The 19,405-nt window shown below is 46.3% G+C and overlaps 1 protein-coding gene across 1 annotated transcript; it reads left to right on the top strand.

Moving 5' to 3' along the window:
- The first annotated feature begins 167 nt into the window (after nt 1–167).
- On the top strand, nt 168–19,324 carry CRAT (carnitine O-acetyltransferase). Its single transcript, XM_082492844.1, has 14 exons — nt 168–255; nt 3,986–4,249; nt 4,728–4,846; nt 7,065–7,118; nt 8,143–8,308; nt 8,900–9,074; nt 9,566–9,744; nt 10,769–10,869; nt 11,322–11,441; nt 11,935–12,057; nt 12,406–12,541; nt 13,026–13,088; nt 13,605–13,742; nt 14,310–19,324. The coding sequence occupies exons 1-14, from the start codon at nt 229–231 to the stop codon at nt 14,523–14,525; spliced, it is 1,881 nt and encodes a 626-aa protein (XP_082348970.1). The 5' UTR covers nt 168–228; the 3' UTR covers nt 14,526–19,324.
- The last annotated feature ends 81 nt before the right edge of the window (nt 19,325–19,405 follow it).

Here is a 19,405-nt window from a genome sequence, read left to right as displayed (position 1 = left end):
TAAGAGAGGAGCCGCATCCTTGCTCCGACACGGGCCGCGGCGCCCCCTTTCCTTACAGAGGGATTCTGCCCTTTTCCAAGATGGCGGCGCGGACTTCACCCCGCTCCAAGATGGCGGCGAGGTGGCCCCGCCCCCTGGCGGCCGAGGGGGGCGGCGGGGCGGCGGCGCCCGGTGTCGCCGGTGTCCTTGCGGCGGGCGGCGGCCGGGGCCGCGGGCAGGCGCGGAGCCATGCTGGCCTTCGTGGCGAGGGCCGTGGTAAGTGCCAGCCGCGCTCCGAGGGTGGGGGCACCGCGGGGACACCGGAGGGGGGAACGTCCAGCGGGGCCGGGGGGGGGGCGTGAGATGGCGGCCGGGCCGCCGGAGGGGTGACAGCGGGCCGGGAGGGAAGGGGCTGGCCCCGGGTGCTTCCCCGTGCCAGGCAGGTGGCACAGGGGGCCCGGCCAGCCGCGAGCCTCGATAACGGGCAAGGGCACGGGCCTGGGCCTAGGCCCCGCCGCACCGGGTGTCACGGGCCGGTTCTGCCGCGGGGGGCTCCTCCAACTTCGAGCCGCCTGGAGGCGGTTGGGGGGGGCGGGGGAGGAGATGGCTCCGGCACCACGGCCCAGCACTGCTGCTGTCAGGGCCTGGCACCTCATCGAGTGAGGGGGCCAAGCATGGCCTCCACGGCTCAGGCCGTGGGGGTGGCTGTTGAGGCATGTGTGTCTCTGGGACGAGGACCCCGGCTGTGAGGAGGGGTGGAAGGGGCTCGGCCGCCGGCGAGGAGCCATAAGAGTGGTGGGCAGGGATGCTGCCAAAGGTAATCAGTCGCCCAAGCCAGCTTGGTTTCTTCATGAGGTGGCGGTGGAGTGTTTGCCAGAGCTGTCAGAGATGGAGGGCTTAGGGCTGGCGGACAGCAGGGAGGACGGATGCTGGCCATGGCTCGTCAGGGGCAAGGGAAGCCTGAGGAGCAGCTATCTGTGGCTGAAGGCTTCACCTTCAAAAGACGGCTTTCCCTGCAAGCAGGGGGAAGGCTACACACGCGGCAGAGCTGTCAGCCCCGCGCCTGGTCTTAGCAACTGTTCATTGCAAACACTGACAGATGCTGGGGGAGGAGGAGGCAGAGCAGTATGACAGCAGCTACATGATGGATTTGCTCCTGGAGACACTTTCTGAGGGGTCAGGCTGTCTCTGGGCTTGAGGGGGCCTCTAGCTTCTGATTTAAAAATAAAAGAAAAAGACAAACCACTGTCATCTGACACTGTGTGTTGTGGCCGTGCTGGGAATCAGACACTGCTCTGAAATTCCTCCTGCCCCCCAGCCCCAGGCTGCAGGTGGATTTCCCACCAGCTTTGCAGGCTCTGGAAAAGGTCATCTGCTGCGTTGGAACGTGGCTTGGGAGCAACGCCAGCCCGCGAGCTGGCCATGTCTGCACGCCCTGCGCTCCGCTGGTGTTCGTTTTCCCTGTTGCTTGTGGGGAAAGGTGGACTGTTTGCTCTGTTTGCTGCCAGCTGCCTCCTCTGTTCAGCTGCAATCACTATTCCTCCTCCCACCGAACACTTGTGTTTGACCTCAAACCAAACAAGCAGAGGACATAAAAGAGGAAAGATACAAATCTACTTCACATTTTAACATGTAGTGTTTTCAGTTAATTTGGTTTGAGATTTTCCCTGTAACCCCAGGGAAAATCTGAAACTGTTCAGAATCATCATACTTGATCTTAGCTATGTAGAAGACTGTTTGTCTGCCCCTCAATCAATTAGACAGACACAAAGGAGGGGGTGATACTCCTTGTGACTGCACAGTTCTGTTGTTGCCCTACTTTGGAGATACCTTTTTCTTTTAAGGGTTGACAACCCAGAACTCCCCAAAGTCTCAGCTTGCAATAATGACCACACATGCATGCAGTGAGAGGGCAGTTAAGATACTGCCTTTAGCCCCAAACTGAATTTGCTCCCCTCTCCAACTAATCCTACCATCACCTGCACTGGGTCACTGTCCAGTTTCTGCTGGAGAGCTGTCTTCACCTGACACCGTCCGGCCACCTTTGCCAGGGCAAAGGAACTAAATTCCCCATTGCCCACATAAGTCCTCCCTGCAGTTTGTCCCATCTGGTGACATCCCACAGTGTCACCTGCTTCCCGGACGTAAATGGGGGTCTCTCTTGCCTGATGTTCAGACTTCTCTCACAATGGCCACTGTAGTTTCACGGTCCAGGCAAAGGCTAAGGGAATGATGTTCCCAGGACCTTCACTTCTGCCATGGCTGGAGGCCCAGAGCTATTGATCAGAGAGAGACTCTGCCCACACGGTATTGATCAGCAAGCACCGACTGGGCAACGTAGGGCTGACGGTCAGTGGCCGCAGGAGGGCTTGCCAGAAAGGTGCCTTCATGGCAGTTGACACAACCCGATGGTCTGATTACCCCTGGCCTCTCCAGGCCTGTGTCTGGCCTTGAGCCCTCTGATCAGAGCAGTCATGTGCAAGTTTGCTAATAAGGTGACGCCCTGCATGGGCAGCACATTGTCAGGTGGAAGAGGAAACCGAGACAGGCCGAGGGAGAGGTTTACGATCTTTTCTGTCCTACCAGCCATGGATAGGAAGCAGAAGCAAGCAGAGAAGGTACAGTATGCCCACACTGCCATTAACATCCTTCATTTCTTCCCAGCCACACTGTCCTTTCATGCTTCAGTAATTCTCCCTTCTCTTATTTTTAACATTTCTTCTCCAAACCTTGATCCCATTGTTCTTGCCAGATCCTACAAAGAGCATAGAGCATTTTCTCTGGGGGCTCAGCCCCATGCAGAGGCTTTGTCCCCTTGCAGATTTAGCTCTTTCTTTCTTCTCTGTGCTTAACTCCTGGGAGGCGGAGGGGGGACAGCTATTTTCTCATTGCCTTGGAAATCAGAGGGTGTGTTCTCACTGGCTTTGCATCTTCAGTGCACTGAGGATGCAAAGTCCACAGTCCTGTAGGAGAGTGTCTGATTCAGAGATCCAATAGAGGGAGAGGAGCAGAGGGAACTGAAAGCCTTTAGAGTAGAATTTAAACATCTTCAAGCTGAAGGATGTCTTAACCCTTTTCACCCAAGAGAATGTTGTGAATGTTGTTATTCTTTTGGGGGAAAACTGGCAAGTTCATTTTCTGGTTAGCAATGGGGTTTGCTCCATTTCATTACTTCACCCAGGGAAATTGTACAGTGCTTTCTAAGGCTTTCAATCCCACATGACCCCATCAGATCCCAGGAGCCTGTTGGCATCACCCACAATTTCCTAAAAAGCTCTCGCTGTTCCTGCTCCAAAGGCTCCTGTAATTTGGCCAGTCCCAACAACTGGATAGAGATTCTCTTAATATAGCTGGGTCCTCCAATAACTGGGAGGTTCACCAGCATAGAGGCGCATTGCCCCAACGCCTGTACGTCACGGCCACTCCTTCCCTGGCCATCCCTGGTGACATACAATCCCTGGCCAGTAGAGAAGAGGCATTTTAATCCTGCCCCAAACTTATATGAATTTGGCCTCCTCAAAGGCCAAAGGATAGTTTGATTTGGCACAAGGGTTCTGCTTAACTTTCTAGCCTTATGCTGCTGTAAGAAGTAATGAAACAGTTTCTGACGGTACATAAGATGAATATTTCTTTCATAACTTACTTTCTTCCCACTTACCATGGGACGGAAGGGTTTGGCTTTGTCAAATGCATGGACACTCTCAGGTGGAAGGTGCCCAGAGAGGTGGAGATGTATCATTATCCTGGCAGCATTTCCTCTGATGAGCTGAGAATCAGTATCTTGGGATAGCAAGTATTTTTTGCAGATTTTCTGGATGGTCTACAACTGTCTCTAGCATGCAATCAGTAGACCTGCGCCTTGTGTTTGTGGTTTGTTTGCTCTAGTCCCATGCTGAGACACGTGCCCTCAGAGAGGTTGGGATGGAGACTGCCAGATTGAAGTTAATTGCTAGTTTGTGCACATCAGGGGGAAGTTTTGTCTCGACATTTGCTCTGTGCTTTGCAGGCCAGGCCCTATGGCCTGCTGAAGCCGACAGCTTTACGCAAGATCCCAGGCAGATTCCAACTTCATCAGGAAGCGTTGCCCCCTCTCCCTGTGCCACCACTCCAGCAAACGCTGGACCGCTACCTGCTGGCTCTGCAGCCCATCATCAGCGAGGAGGAGCTGAACCACACGCAGGAGCTGGTGGCTGAGTTCCGCAAGCCAGGAGGCGTTGGGGAGAGGCTGCAGAAAGGCCTGGAGAGAAGAGCCAAGAAAATGGACAACTGGGTAGGTTGGGACTCTGGCCCCAGGCTCTGGTTAGGGAGGGTGGAGGTCTGATGCACACCTCTCCAATGTCCTGGCTGCATCCACTGGCACCCGTGTTATTGTGGCATCACCTTAATGACCAGTCTGCTGCTGACCTCCCTGAGCTGTGCGAGCTCCTCACCAGGACTTGGGTGAGCAGAGAGATTTACAGCAAAACAGGGAGTCGCTGACCTTGTCGGTGGCTGCTGAAGCCTTTAACCTGTTAGCATCACACAGCTGCCCCAAGAAGTTGAAGGTAACCCTCTGCTCGAGCCCTGCACCAAGAGCCCCCACTGCCTTGCTCAAATCCATTATCTGCCCTTCCACATGCAAAGCATAAAACCCAAACAGTTTGCAAAGTGTGGGACGGAGCTGGGGGCAGGATGCCAAGACCGTTAAGCTGGGCTTGGGTGAAACAGCAGCAGATGCCATGCCTGCATGTTGCCTTTCTCCGTCCCAGCTCTCAGACTGGTGGCTGAAGACAGCATACCTGGAGTATCGCCTGCCAGTTGTGGTCCACTCCAGCCCTGGTGTGGTTTTACCCAAGCAGGATTTTCTGGATCGACAAGGTCAGCTCAGGTAAAGCCCTTTTCTACCTTCCCTCAGGTTTCAGATGGGATGAGCTATCTCTGGTGAACAGGGAGGACGGTGTTCACGCTGATTGGGAAAGAGGGTAATTATCATGTGGTCCCCAAGTTTGATAGCTGTCTGTGCTGTGCAAGAGGGCTGTACAGATAAGGAAAGGCTGCCACGCTGTAAGGAGATTCCTGGTTGCACCAGACTAAGTATTTCGGCAAGGGGGAAAACCAGAGTCTGGTGGTTCAGGTACTGAACAGGCACTAAAAACCTGTGGTTTGGTCTTTGCTCTAGCACAGATCTTGACTGCAAGATGGACAACTCACTGGCTGGAGACATTGTGAGGATACATCTGATATACTAAAGAATAAGAGGCACTAAGATTGTATGTGCAGTTAAAGGAGGCATAAAAAGCAGCCCAGGCATGTATGGGAGACCAACCAGAAACACCTCTGGAGTTTGCTAATTTAAAGGGACGGGGGAGTCTGCTGCAAGGACTGTCATTCAGTCTGTTCCTGCAGGGGACTGTCCCCTGTTGTGTTGTTTCACTTCTGATTTATGGTTTGGGAAACTTAACAGTGACCAGCCTCTCCAGGCTTTTCTTGCAGTCAAACCCTGCCATATCCTCTCTTCCTTGTGGTCTCCCTTTAATTTTTAACCACCACTATAAAACTTGCAAAACTTTAACGTTGACCTTTAAACAGGATTACCTTCGTCACAGTTACCAGTCATCACTGCTCTGGCAGAGCAAAAGTACCAGCCAGAGGAGCAGTAAGGCTGAGAACAAAACCTCCCTTCCACTCCCTCGGATACACCTGAGCAGGGCTGCAGAGGGTGAGCCTTACGGGGACAGTGCAAGACTAGACAAACATCTTTGAAAGCTCTTTCTCCTATTATTCACTCTTAAGTTATCCAAATAGAAGATAAGATCTGGAGCACTACCAGTGCCCCAACCAGTGGAATTGAGCAGCTGCATGAGAATCTGGGCTCCCACGTAAAACACTATTTACATGCGTGTTTGTATAGTTTGTGGCTGCAGAAAGAAGTATGACAACGTGGGTTGAGACTAAAGCTTCAGAAACCAGAAGGCAGTTTTGAAAGTGGAGTTCTCCATTCCTTAATCTGGCAACACTGCTGGCTGAAAACAAGTCCGCTAACCTTTCCCCCATCTCCCCTTCAAGCTCGATATCTGCTCCCATGCTGTTTGCTCTCTGGAAGGGAACATAGGCTCTCTCACTGTTGTTTTCCAGCTGTTTTACTTCCTTGGGTTTTGCAATAAGGCTGGGAAATTTTCATTGAAAACTACTTTGCAGGATACCTTATTTGTTTAACAGCCCTTAGGTTCTTGAAGTTACATCCTTTGATCTTTACTAGGGAGGGGTAGGCTGAGTAAATCTAGATGACACTGCCTGCAAATGCCCAATGCATTTTAAAGCCTTTGAAGCTCAGCTGACTGCAACCTCTTGTCACAGTGACCTCCTGCCTCCTTCCTCCCATGCATGGGTGGGAGCTCCCAGGTCAGAGTAGGCCAACCTGTCACTCCCAGCTAAGCAGCTTGATGTGGCTTGTGACAGCCTCCCTTCCCCGCTGGGAGTTGGCATTGGCAGTGTTTATGTTGATCCCGGTAAACACAACACCTCGGTGTCAGCATGCAGCATGCCTGCATTTGTTTCAGATCCCTAAATGCTAGAGGAATGTTCTGAAGAGATGCATTAGCAGCATAACATTGATCAGGTAGGAACTAAGTCAGCACTGATGAGTCCTGGGTGCAGGGAGATACAGCTGCACCTTGGCTTGAAACTCAGAGGTGGCCCCTGGCCAGGGAAGGGCAGAAATCCCTTTTTCTCAGTGTTATTTTAATGCTAAGACTCAGCACTAGGATATGATAAAATCACAACAAATCAGTAAAAGTGCTGCTGTTAGAGGGTCATTTACGCATCTGGACTGAACCCTGCTTTCTTGAAAGTTGTCCGGAGTTTCTTGGTTATACAATAAGATACATAAAAAAGTGCTACATGGTAGGACTATCCAGCCATCTCAAATCACAACCCCAGAGCAGCTGTATCAACTCACTGGAGATGGGCACAACGGGGGCTTGGCAGAAAGGCTGAACATTCTCTGAAGGAGCAGAGAGAAGCTCTGCTAGCCCTACACAGCTAGTTCCTCAGCCCCAGATGTTCTGTCTTTGAATCTCAAATTGTTACATTTGGTATTTTTCCAGGTTTGCTGCCAGGCTGATCGAGGGCATCCTGGATTTCAAGGCCATGATTGACAAGTGAGTTAGCAACCCTCCTGACTTCTTCCGTGTTCCTTGCTGTCATAGAAAGGCTGAGCGTAGTCAATAAATCTCCCTTCCAAATAGAAAGGCAAGAGAAGACAGCACATATTTGAAAAGAGATACTGTAATCAACATCACCACTTGCTGCCAAGGTCACAACCACTGGAAAAAAAGCAAATTTACTTTTCTTTCTTTGTGTTCTTTGTTTACCTTAATACTTTCATTGGCACGTGTGCGTGCTTAGAGGGAGTGAGCCTGGCTGACAGTCCTGTGGAGCTATGTACTTTTGTTTGCCCACAGAACAAGTTACAGTTCAGGCAGCAGTGATTTGTTTCTCTTGTTTTGGGTTTCTGGTGTTTCTCATCTCCCAGCTAGATGAGACAAGCTCTAGAGAAACTTGTTCCTCCCTACTCTTTCTTCAGATCACCAACAAACCTCTGCTGAACATGCCTTATTTACGTTCCAAAAATATGTTTACAGACACATTACCAACATCACACTTTCACATCCAAATTCAGACAAGGCTCAGGGCCAGCTGCAAAAAGGGTAGTTGGAATATGACTGCTCAAGTGATCAATTGAGTCCCAGTCTAGTTCATGAGTCACAGATAGCACATCAGACACTTATCACTCAAAAATATAGCTGAAAACCTCTTTCTGCCATTTCACTGGAAACAATACATCTCCCAGTATAACATGCTCTGGATTATTCTCTGCAGGCAGCATGGTGTATGCTAAGCTATGTAGTAGGTCAAGAGATCTACTTCTCTGGTGTTACAGAGAGGATAGTGGTTTTCACCTTCCCAAATGAAAGGCCAGCAAACAGACATTTTTTGTAGCCCTTACCAAGAAAGCTGGTAGGAATGGGGAAGGATGGCCCCAACCAACGCCAGCAGGTTTAGGTCTCGCTGGAGTGGCAGCAGCTGCATGGCTGAGCCTATGCCTGTTTTATGTGGGGAGTGCACGCCTCCTCACTGATGCGTTTTATCTCCCCCTTCCTCTTTACTGTGCTGTTTCTCCAGTGAGACCCTCCCAGTGGAGTACATGGGTGGGAAGCCCCTCTGCATGAACCAGTACTACCAGATCCTCTCATCCTGCCGCATTCCCGGGCCCAAGCGGGACTCCATTGTCAACTACGCGAAAGGCAAAAAGCAGTCCAGACACATCACAGTGGTTCACAACTTCCAGGTACGTCAGCTCCTGAGCTTTCGACATTTGCTTAGATGCAGGTGTCCCTTTCAGCTAGCTGTGGCCCAGAGGAAAGGGAACAGAAGGTCTCTGCCCTCAAGGTTTGCCTCACCAGGAATTTGTTCCTGCTCCTTTTATCCCCTTTGGCCTTAACTGGCCAGCAGCTTGGATTGCTGTGTGTGAGCAATAGACTGCGAGGCAGAAAAATGCTCTCCTCCTCTGGTTCTTGTTCCTGCAATTCCTGTCTCTTAAAGCCCCGAGATCATGTCTGGAATTGGAAATTGCAAGTGGAAATTGGATAACAAACCCTACCACCACAGCTGAGTCTCAGAAATAGAAATTCCTCGTGTGTTTTAGCACTCACTACCATGGTTTCTGAGCTTCGTAAAACCTGGACTGTGTTTATGCCCTGCAAGGGAAGTTTGACTTGGGTCTCTCAATTCTGAGCATCCTTCAAAGGTCTGCTTACAAGCTGAGTTGTTAGGTCAGGTCTTACCTCCTCAAAGTGGCTCTTCCCTGTTTCTGGGGCCAGACAATAAAGGTCTTCTCTCATGTTCTCTCTCTGTCCCTGTCCACTTTTCTCACTTTCAGTTCTTTGAGCTGGATGTTTACAACAGTGATGGAAGTCCCCTTACCACTGACCAGCTCTTCATTCAGCTAGAGAAGATATGGAACACCTCCCTCCAAACAAACAAAGAACCTATTGGGATCCTCACAACCAACCACCGAAACAGCTGGGCAAAAGCCTACAACAACCTTCTGAAAGGTTCGTAGAGTCCTTAATACAGAAGTGCTAACAAACACCACAAATGCTTGAGCTACCAGCCTCACCGCTGTGCTCTGCTCAGTTCTTTCATTTGAAAACTTGTTTTGGACAGATAACGTGAGCTTTCCACCTCAAAGAAGCAACTTGATTTCATTGCAAATTATTGTTATTTCTGTTTTGGAAGGTACACAGGTGAACTTTGAAGCTTGGTTTGTTAGACCTGAAATTCTAGAGTTTGTTGCCTTGCAAATGGGTGGGATGTAAGGAACATGAAAAGGAAGGTGAATGCAGCATGCTCACATCCATAACAACCCAGCTGGCTACAATTTTAATAACCATATAGACCCCTAAATGACTAGTATTGCATTGAGGTACAACGGGAATCCAGCAATGGGTTCCTCAAACCAGCTCTTTCAAATTTCAATCTCCTTCCAATTAAAATACAAGTTTTTCAACTCCCCTTCCTTATTTGCCATTTGTTTCTCTCCCAGATAAGACCAACAAGGAATCTGTGCGTAAGATTGAGAAGAGCATTTGCACTGTCTGCCTTGATGCACCTATGCCACGGGTGTCTGAGGACATCTACAAGAGCCGTGTGGCCGCTCAGATGCTGCATGGTGGAGGCAGTCGCTGGAACAGTGGAAACCGATGGTTTGACAAAACCCTTCAAGTAAGTGCTGATGGTCTAAAGATGCTGAAGACATGGGTCTGGAGGAGATGCTTTTTCCGAGACTACAAAGGTCCATGAAATCCCAGAAAATTTTTGCAGGCAGTTTTTCCTCATATCAAGGGAGTGGAGAAACAGGGGAGAGAAGGCATGGTAGTTGACAGTATGAGTACACAAGCACTCATTCCTGCCTCGGGGACTTTTGTTTCTTTTACTGCCTCTCCCCACACTTATTCGGTGTAGCAGTTCTTTGTGTTCCTTTTAAATCAATTTTCTGCCTGCGGTGAACAATGCCTCGTCTGCTTGGAGGCAGCCCAAACATAGGGAGGTCTGTTCCTTGTATCTCCCCTAGGCTTGTCACTTTTCCTGTTTCTGCCAGAAGTTGCCCAATGGCTTTTTTGTTTTGTTTTTTTCAAACATCAGCTGCCATTCCACAGCATCCCTCTGATCTCTTCTCCATTCAGTCTTGTCAAGAGCCTTAAACAGCAGCTGCTATTCGAGATTCTCCTTCATTACTTTGTATATCCTGGCTTGTGGATAGTAGCAATGGTGCTTTAAAAGATTCTTCTCATATCTGCTGAACTCTTCATAATGTTTTCAGCTATTTTGTTCCCATTTGGAACTCTTCATTGATGGAATAAAGTTTAGATGTTCCAGCTAATTGAAAAGTAAGGTTAAGCCAGTGCATGCTGATATTACTCCTGTATTATGTGTGCATCTAAGTACATCAGAAACATTGAACCACTCTGTACTGCCAGGACACTGAACACACCAATATACTTATCCGGTGCACACTTAAACAGTTAATTTCGCAAAACTGTACCAGTGCTATCAGAACTTCTAGGCCCACCGAAAGGCTTCCATTGCTGTTCTGCTAAATGAGACCTTTGTGTTACCTTTCCAGTATGCAAGGATAGGATCACTGTCCATTCCGATACAGAGCAGATATTAAGATCTCTCTGGATAGCTCCTGCTTCACACACTGGATGTCTGTCTTCAACACTGTCCTCTTGTGCTTCTCTCCTAGTTCATCATTGCTGAAGATGGCTCCTGTGGTCTTGTATACGAGCATGCTCCCTCAGAAGGCCCACCCATTGTTGCTCTTCTGGATCACATCGTGGAGTACACGTGAGTCCTGCTTCCTCTACTTTGGAGATAGGTTTTAAACCACCTGCTCCCCAAGAACATGCCTCTTCACAGCTTGCCCCCTAGGAATTTGTTGTGGAGAAGGGGTAGCGGTGTGCTAATTAGGTATTGCAGTTCTTGTACTCATGAAGAGAATTGAGTGGCCAAGCTACTCTGATAAGTTTTGCTACTGCTCCCCTTCTCAGGGAGTTACACTGTTCAGAGTTAACAGGACCATTGCAGGGGAGAGGTGTTTCTTTTGGGCAGAAGGCACAGAAGACGTTTCATACATACCCTTCAAAAAACACTGTAATGACACCGTGAAGAATTTTTTCAGCCTGTGACTAATGTCACAAGGTGTTAGGGAAGATCTGTGCATTTCTACTCAGGCTCTGGTGTGCTTAGCTGAGCCTCATGTTAAAGGTCTGGTTAAACATAGTAATTTCTCTATGCAGGAAGAAACCTGAGCTGGTAAGATCGCCCATGGTTCCTTTGCCAATGCCCAAAAAGCTGCGGTTTAACATCACTCCGGAAATCAAAAGTGACATAGAGAAGGCAAAGCAGAACCTCAACATGTAAGTATGGAGCAGTGGAGAGGTCTGGTGAGTGACTGAGGGAGTAATTCATGTCCTGCTTTGGAACATGTCAGTGGTTTAAATGAGGCTTCCCCACTGCAGCTGAGTTTTCCCAATGATTTCTTGGGTCAACAGCATTGAACCTAGCTGAAAAGCACACTAAAGCCACCTGCTAGGAATAAAGTCAAAGGTGCTGGAAAAAGGTAATTACTGATCCATCCCATTTACTGAGAAAAGAGCAACTCTTTACTGGATCTAACAAAGGATACTGGAACATAGACACACACACAAACCCATCTAACCTGGTGAAGATTTTCAGCAGTGGCCAAAAAAGCTCATCTCTGTGGTGCTGCCCAAACAAATCCAGTGTGATGGAGCTCTCTGTCCCTGTGTTGGTCAGATCCAGATAGCCTGTTGTGAAAGCAGATCCATACCTCTATGTTAAAAGAACAAGCAACAGGCAAAGGAACACTTCCTTTTTCTTTCCTTGCAGAATGGTCGAAGACCTGGATGTCATAGTCACGGTCTTTCATCAATTTGGGAAAACCTTCCCCAAGTCAGAGAAGATAAGTCCTGATGCTTTTATCCAGCTGGCCTTGCAGCTAGCATACTACAGGTAAGACCACCAATAGGTAGCTTCTCAACCTCTTCCTCATCAGACTCAAGTGTGTAAGCTTGATAAAGGTGTCACAGAGAAGTCTCTCGCAGGCTGCTATGGCCTGCTTCCCAAGTCCCATGTTTTTCCCACGCACTGGGACTGAACAGCAGATCTCACTTGCAGCAGCTGCCAAGCAACAGGTGAGATTTACCCCTCTGTGTGTGTACAGTCCTAGAAAGGAAGCATCAGAGGTCGGCTGTCAATGGAACTCACTCATGTAAAGCCTTCCCCCATATCTTCTGCTTCACAAAAGGCCATTCCTCTCAGGACAAACTCACCTCTGTGACTTTCTTCTCCCTCTTACAGGATGTACGGCCATGCCTGTGCCACATACGAGAGTGCATCACTAAGGATGTTCCGCCTGGGCCGCACAGACACCATCCGCTCCACTTCTGTAGACTCTCTTAATTTTGTGCAATCGATGGACAGCCCTGACAAATCGGTGAGGATCTCAAAGAAGTGGAGTGAGAGGACTCCACTCCAAAAAAAGAGGAAAGCTGTTTATTTGGCTAACCCTGTGTCAGCTGGTTTCAGCTAAGCAGAACTGCACAAAATATGAAGTTGAGCTAAAACACAGCTCGGAGTATAGAGTTACACACCTTGGGTTTCATTTGGCTTTCATTTCACACGTACTGAAAGCCTGGGAAAGAAAGTGTGGACGCTTCTAATCCCACCAGAAATAAGTATGTCCCTTCTAAAAGTCTGTTTAGCTACTCAGACTAATTTCTACTACTGGTGGATGGAGGACTCCATTCAGAATGAAGTAACGCAGCCAAACAAAATGATGTAAAAATTAAAACTAGTAAATCTGAAAATTAGTCTAGTATAGACACACAAGGCAGAAATGCCCTCCATCCTAGAGGAACAGCCAAAATGAAGTTTTCCATTCTGCAGAAAAATTTACAGACAGATCTGTGTGTTCTCAGGACCAGGAGAAAGCAGACTTGCTGAGGAGAGCTACCCAGGCCCACAGAGAATACACTGATATGGTGAGTGCCCTCTATGCAGCCAGACTTGGTGTTTCACATAGCAAATAAAATTTTTGGTGAAAGACGAGACTTGAAGAGCTTTTTCTGCTGGCACAGTGATGTTGCCATTAGTGTCGTTGCACAGGTCTAACTCTGATCTGACAGTTCTCTATGCCACGGAATTAAAGTTTTCTCTCTAGCTAGTGGTTTAAGTGTCCCTTATGACTTATCTAAAGGAGAGAATCAAATTTGAAAATAGCTTAGTTCTCACTGTCACTGGTAAATGCCAGTTGCATGAGGACCCCTTAAACCAGAGGGAGCCCACAGGCAGGATCTATAAGATTGTTTCCACTGTGTTTAACTTCACAGTCCTTACAAACAAGACTGTCTATTGGTCCAAAAGGCAAGATTGAGTTTCCTTCTAACTTTAAACATTTAAAGATCTTTTAGAAATGCTTTTTTCTTTAACCCAAAGAAACTGATGGTTTTGCTCACTTGCCTGCTAGACAGCTTTCATCTAGTCTTCCTTCCTTACAGGCAATAAGGGGCAATGCAATTGACCGCCACCTCTTAGGCTTGAAGCTTCAAGCGATTGAGGACCTGGTGAGCATGCCTGAACTGTTCATGGACACAGCATATGCTGTTGCAATGCACTTCAATCTGTCAACCAGCCAGGTAGGACTCATCTAAGCAAAGACAGAAGTGTGCTCTCTGTTTCTTTTCATTGTCTTTCTTCTCCCCGTTTCTCCTTCATTCCCTTCTGTTAGAAACTAATCGTCATTTGGGAACAAAATATTTAAGCCTGCTACTAGTCCCATAGAGCTGCAGATTTGATCTTACAGCTGCCACAGTCCGTCAACCCTCTAAAACACCAGCATAACCAAGGCCAAGATCACCAGAAGTGTTTGGTGTCTACCTGCAAGTGATATCGATTGAAGTTAACTGCCAGAATACCTTTATGTTCATCTGCTGTGATTCTTACTGATATAGTTCTGCTTGTGACTTATTACAAGCTTATCTTGGGGAAAAGTACTACTTTGCAAATGCATAGGAAAACACATTGCTACTAAATGGCAGAATCCAGCACATGTGCAGTGGTAGGTGGGTCTGACCAAAAAGGTCATCTTTTAGAGCATTTCCATGAGGTGGCAGTTTCTTCTACTGTTGGCAGAGCTGTTAGCATTTGATGGCTACATTTCTGTCTGGCTGGTTAAGAAGTTTTTAATCACATTGTCTCCACAGGTCCCAGCAAAGACAGACTGTGTGATGTGTTTTGGTCCTGTGGTTCCAGATGGCTATGGAGTCTGTTACAACCCTATGGATGAACACATCAACTTTGCCATTTCAGCATTCAACAGCTGTGCTGACACAAACGCAGCCCGCTTGTCACATTATCTTGAGAAAGCACTACTAGACATGAGGATCTTGCTCCAGTCCACTCCCAAATCCAAACTGTAAAAGGCAAACGTGATGCAAAAGCCCCAGCTAAAGGGGCTTATTCCTCATGCATTGAAGTTTCCAGTTGCTCAGAAAATGATTGAGGGCACAGCTTGCCCTGACTGGAGCCTAGGAGGGTATCTACTATGTATTTTCAGCAAGAAATTACAGAATGGTCATCAACAAGTATTAGCCTCTGTGGTGAGAGCAAGCATTGTCTTAAGCTGAAGCAGAACTGACTGATCCTTTCCCATCAATGCAAAGTGCACCTTCCTGTCCTCAAAGAGGACTGAAATATGATTTTTTTAATGGAACTTACTGTAATGGAATACAGAAAGCACAGTCCTTACTAGTATCTAAATCCATTTGGTGAGGAAGGTAGTTCTTCTCCAGGAAAAGCAGGGAATGTTTATGATATGACGGAACTACTGTAAGACCAAGTCTTTTTGCTGGTTTAGTCCTCTGAAGAGCGCAGCATCTTTCAAACGTGACTGAAGATTTTTCTGCTGCTCCAGCAAAACGTCACCATTGAACTTTAGCAAGGGGAGAAAGAAGTTCTTAAGTCAGAACAGATCCAGTCTCCTTAGAGTGCACTACACTACTTATCCCAGGCACTCCAACCATTAGATCCTTTACAGGCCTGGGGATGTTCCCTTCCCTTCATTTCAGGATGCTGGGATCTCCTGTCTGTTGCACTGACCCTATTAACAACAGAATATCGTTTGCTACAAACTAAGGTGGGTTTTTTGTTGTTGTAGGTTTTTTATTAAGCTTGCTGTTGTGGTCCTAGCCATTGATCTGCAGGCTCAGCATAAAGCTTTTTCCCCACAAAGCTTCTGCAAAACTTTGCTCTCTTGCACAGGTTTTGCTAGCTTTGGCTTTACATACCTAAACATTTGCAGAGATGAGAAGGGATTACCTATGCATTTGGCAGAGGGCTTGCTTCATTGCACCTTTCTTTGGAATTGAAGAAAAGAAACAGATGCAGACTTCCTGTTTACTACCCAGAAGGCCACATGCCTAGTCTTCAGGGCACAAGTGTTAATCCAATGTGGTTTTATACCTTGCTTTCAGGAACAACATATTTGTGCATGATGTGTTATGCCTAAGTTGTGGACAAATAAGAATTTTACTGATCAGGAACTCCAGAACATACTTCAATTTCTGGCCCACAGAGTTCAAATCTGTTAGAGCCAAAGGAAAAACAGCTACAGAATCACCCTTCTTTCACATCACTCTGCTTTAACAAGGCAGAAAATCTTGAAAAGCAGGAAGAAAGCTGAGAACATGCGGTCACTGTAGATGTTTGCCCACTGTGGCAGTTGTTGTTCCTGCAGTAACCGTACAGCACCTTTTCTGCCACTCTTGGGAGTTTTTTTTTCTTGCTGCCATGTTACTCAGATTTATGCCAGCTCTATTCTGTGAGAGTATGATCTCATGACAGTGTTTTCACGTTCAGTTGACAAACTTGAGACAGTAAAAGATTATAAACATTAACATACAATTTTAGCATAGGAATTTATAAGCAGTACTTCCAATGAATCTGCCAGAATCCAAGCTCCTGACTACACTTTTATTTAGTAAAATCATGTGGTAACGAAGAATTTTAGTGCTGTTTCTGCAACAGGAATTTCATATTTAAATCGCACACCCTTCAAGATGTGGCTGCTGGGACATCACCATAAACAAGCAGCATTAGGAGTCTGATGGCCTGTTTTGTTACAGGGAAATACTCGATTATAACTGCTATTTTTCTGACCATAGAACAGCAAGGGACATGATCAAAGTGCCTTGGTGAACATCTATGAGGAAATTTGCGCTAAACCTGTTTGAAGTAAAAGAAAAAAAGTCTCTAATTTGCTTCTTGAAAGCCACAAGCCAACACTACTGCATTTTTTCCCTAAAAGGATGGTATTTCAAAGCTTCTATCTTATATCTAAATAAACCTTAAAAAGGAAAATTTAACTGAAACTCACCTGCACAGCCAGTGATTGTATGAACTGCCACTTCCACATCATCTACATGGATTTAGTTGATCTTTTAGAAGAATCCTGAATGGAGTAAGATAGTCTAAAAAAAAAAAAAAAAAACACCAACAGGAGCACTACAAAGCTGTAAGTGTGCATCCCTGCTCTGTTGATTCTGTACGATTTAGACTGAAAACTGCAGGAGGATACACAGTCTAAGTGACTGTGTAAATGCTACATAAAAGACCAAACCTTGCTGGAATAACATCTGAGCTTACGGAGCCTTTTACATTGAAAAAAAAAAAAAATATTCCTTTTGCCAAAGTAATTCTCCCCCCATACTGAATCAACCTCTCTTGCTAGGGGATGAGTTATTTTTCCCTGTCTGAGCAATGAGAGCAATGCCTTCAACCACTGATGCTACAGTATTGCCACTGAAGTATTTGAGACTGGCCCTTGTCTACTTCTCTCTCATTGAAAGGGAATGCTCTCAAATGAAAGTGCCTATTAAAGATTAAGCAGAAGTACGTGCTGCTGTGACTGTATCTCAGAAAATGGGATTAATCTATTCTGGATATCCCACTAGCTTCAGCAGAGTACAGCCGCAAGAAGCAGACTATCACATTGAAAGAGATACAAGATTCATAAACCAGTTAATGCATCCTTAATGATATACAGAGCTGAAATTCAGATGAATGAAGCTGATTTTTTAAGTGCTTGAAAGGACATTAAAATCATCACAAGGTTTTTCCTTTAAAAAGTCTTGTCTTGTTGTACAAGTTCTAAAATGTGATGTCGTTCTGATTCATACCTTCTTGATTTTTTTGGTGTTGGCTTACTGAATACTGTTCTCCCTGTTTCATCAAGAGATGTCCATTGTCTTAAAGGCACATTAAGTACAAGAAACTTATGTTCCAGAAAAACTACCGATTTGGAACAAATAATTTAAGAAATAGACTGAAAATATTCAGATAACTCTTGGGGTATGAGTGCAATTTATGACACAGCCTGGTAGTGTTGCATGCTTTGCTGGTTAGCTGTTTTAAATACTGTTTCAGTAGCGTGATCCATGTCATGCAAAGTTTTGAAATGTTCTTTGAATAAAATAAAACACAATAAACAGATAAGTGCTACAAAAAGGCTTAAATCTCCTTAGACACTGCAGAAGTTACATAACTACCCTTATGGGAGGATGTTTGTGTGGGGACAGCAAGAACAGTGAACCACAGCATTATCACCTTCCTTTTATTGTCTTAGTATCTCCATCCAGCCCCCTTGAGTACAGGGGAGGAATAGAAAGCATCTGCTTGCAAAGCCACATATTCCCAAGAAAATACTCCATTTCAGAAACTAGTGGCAGGAGACGTCATACAAGTGTAGGATAATAAGGCAGAGCTCAAATCTTTTTCCTGCACAGCACCATTTAGTTAAGAAAATCCGTGGGATCACTAAGGAATTTCTACTTTATCAAGTATTGCAAAGATTTCTGGAAAGGTACAGCAAAAGTAGGCAGAAGATGCAGATTACAAACAACTCACAGAGAACAGAGGAGAGTATATTACAGTGTCTTACAAAAGCTCTTCTTCCTTCCCCTTACTCCTAAGAATTACCGTAGGAAGCATGGGTTTGAAGGCAACATGAAGTGGAACAGCTTTTTGCACTACGCTGCTCTCCATGAGGAGATGAAACCTCTCCCCTATGCTCTAGTTCTCAATAGGTGCTTCCATGCATAGTTTTTCCAGCAGTCTGTCATAACAGCTTACGAGAGGCTAGGAAAGTGCTAGCCACTCTTGAAACAATCCACTCTTTCAGCCTTGTCCTTGGGGAAGAGAGTTGTTCTGGCTTCATAAGTTAACTTACAAGAAGTACAAAAAGAAAAGAAATAATTTTGCAAGAAATAAGTGATTAGTACCAACTTTCAAACTGGTATCACCATGTGATGTGACCTAGCTGATGTCCTGTCTCATTTTAATAGAGCTGATCTAAGTCAGGTCAAATGTCCTTGTGGAACCTGCAAGACGCCTCTTTATTCTGATGCACCTCTTTATTCTGATGCACCTTCAAAGCAGATCCAGTGCTCAGGTCCTTCAGATGTTAACAGGATTGCTCATGTTATACAAATACTAAACAGTTCTTAAAGGAGAGAAAAAAAAAAAAAAAAAAAAAAAAAGATATTTGCTGTAACAACCGAAAACAGTTAGTTTACTCCCCATAGCTACTTAAACACAGAAATTTAAACAGCCTTCGTTCCTGGTCTCCTGGGTCAGAATCACTGCTTTCTACAGTTAATGCTCTGGTTGTCCAACAGTTTTCCTACAGCAGCTCCCACTCCATATGAACACACAAACTCCTACTGCAACAGGCACAGATGAAAACTTAAAAAAATAAAAATAACCAAGGTGAACAGAAACACATCTCACTTCAAGCAGCTTTATAATGCAGGAGTCTGATTAAAGTGGAGATAGTAAAACAAGCAGCGACACCGAGATGTGACAGTCATTTTACCTCTGCTCACATGACTGCATCGAAGGCACACCGATGACCTTTGAGCCAGTTCTGAAGCTGTCCTTTATCTGTGAAAGTTCAAGTCAGTTGTGCTTTGAATAAATACTCCCCTGTAGTTACACTTGAACTGCTGCATTATATACTAGAAATACAGAAAGTGTCCATGCACAGCCCTGAAGCACTTTGAGTAGAGCCCTTGCCAGGTTAACTCATGGATCACAGAAGTTGTAGGCATCACCAGCACACACAGATGGCAGGCACACTCCCACAAAGACAGCATCCAGAGAGCTGACCGGCCAAACGAAGAATCAGAATGGAAGAAGGATGGAAAGCAAAACTTGTCAAAGGAGTTCGGCATTCAGGTTACTACTGCAGAACTCCAACCAAGCCACTGTAATATAGAAGTCTCTGCTAGGACAAGGTCACTAC

This window comes from Vanellus vanellus, assembly GCF_965231255.1.
Source record: "Vanellus vanellus genome assembly, chromosome: 18".
NCBI classification, from domain to species: Eukaryota; Metazoa; Chordata; class Aves; order Charadriiformes; family Charadriidae; genus Vanellus; species Vanellus vanellus.
Note: the sequence above shows the minus strand (reverse complement) of the source record. Positions and strands in the feature narration are given on the sequence as shown.

What these genes read in the sequence shown, in the direction of transcription:
- CRAT (XM_082492844.1), top strand. Translation starts at nt 229, where the DNA reads ATGCTGGCCTTCGTGGCGAGGGCCGTG. An exon ending in CCAAGAAAATGGACAACTGG is followed by an intron (nt 4,250 to 4,727) that starts GTAGGTTGGGAC and finishes TCTCCGTCCCAG; the next exon opens with CTCTCAGACTGGTGGCTGAA. An exon ending in TTGCAGCTAGCATACTACAG is followed by an intron (nt 12,058 to 12,405) that starts GTAAGACCACCA and finishes TCCCTCTTACAG; the next exon opens with GATGTACGGCCATGCCTGTG.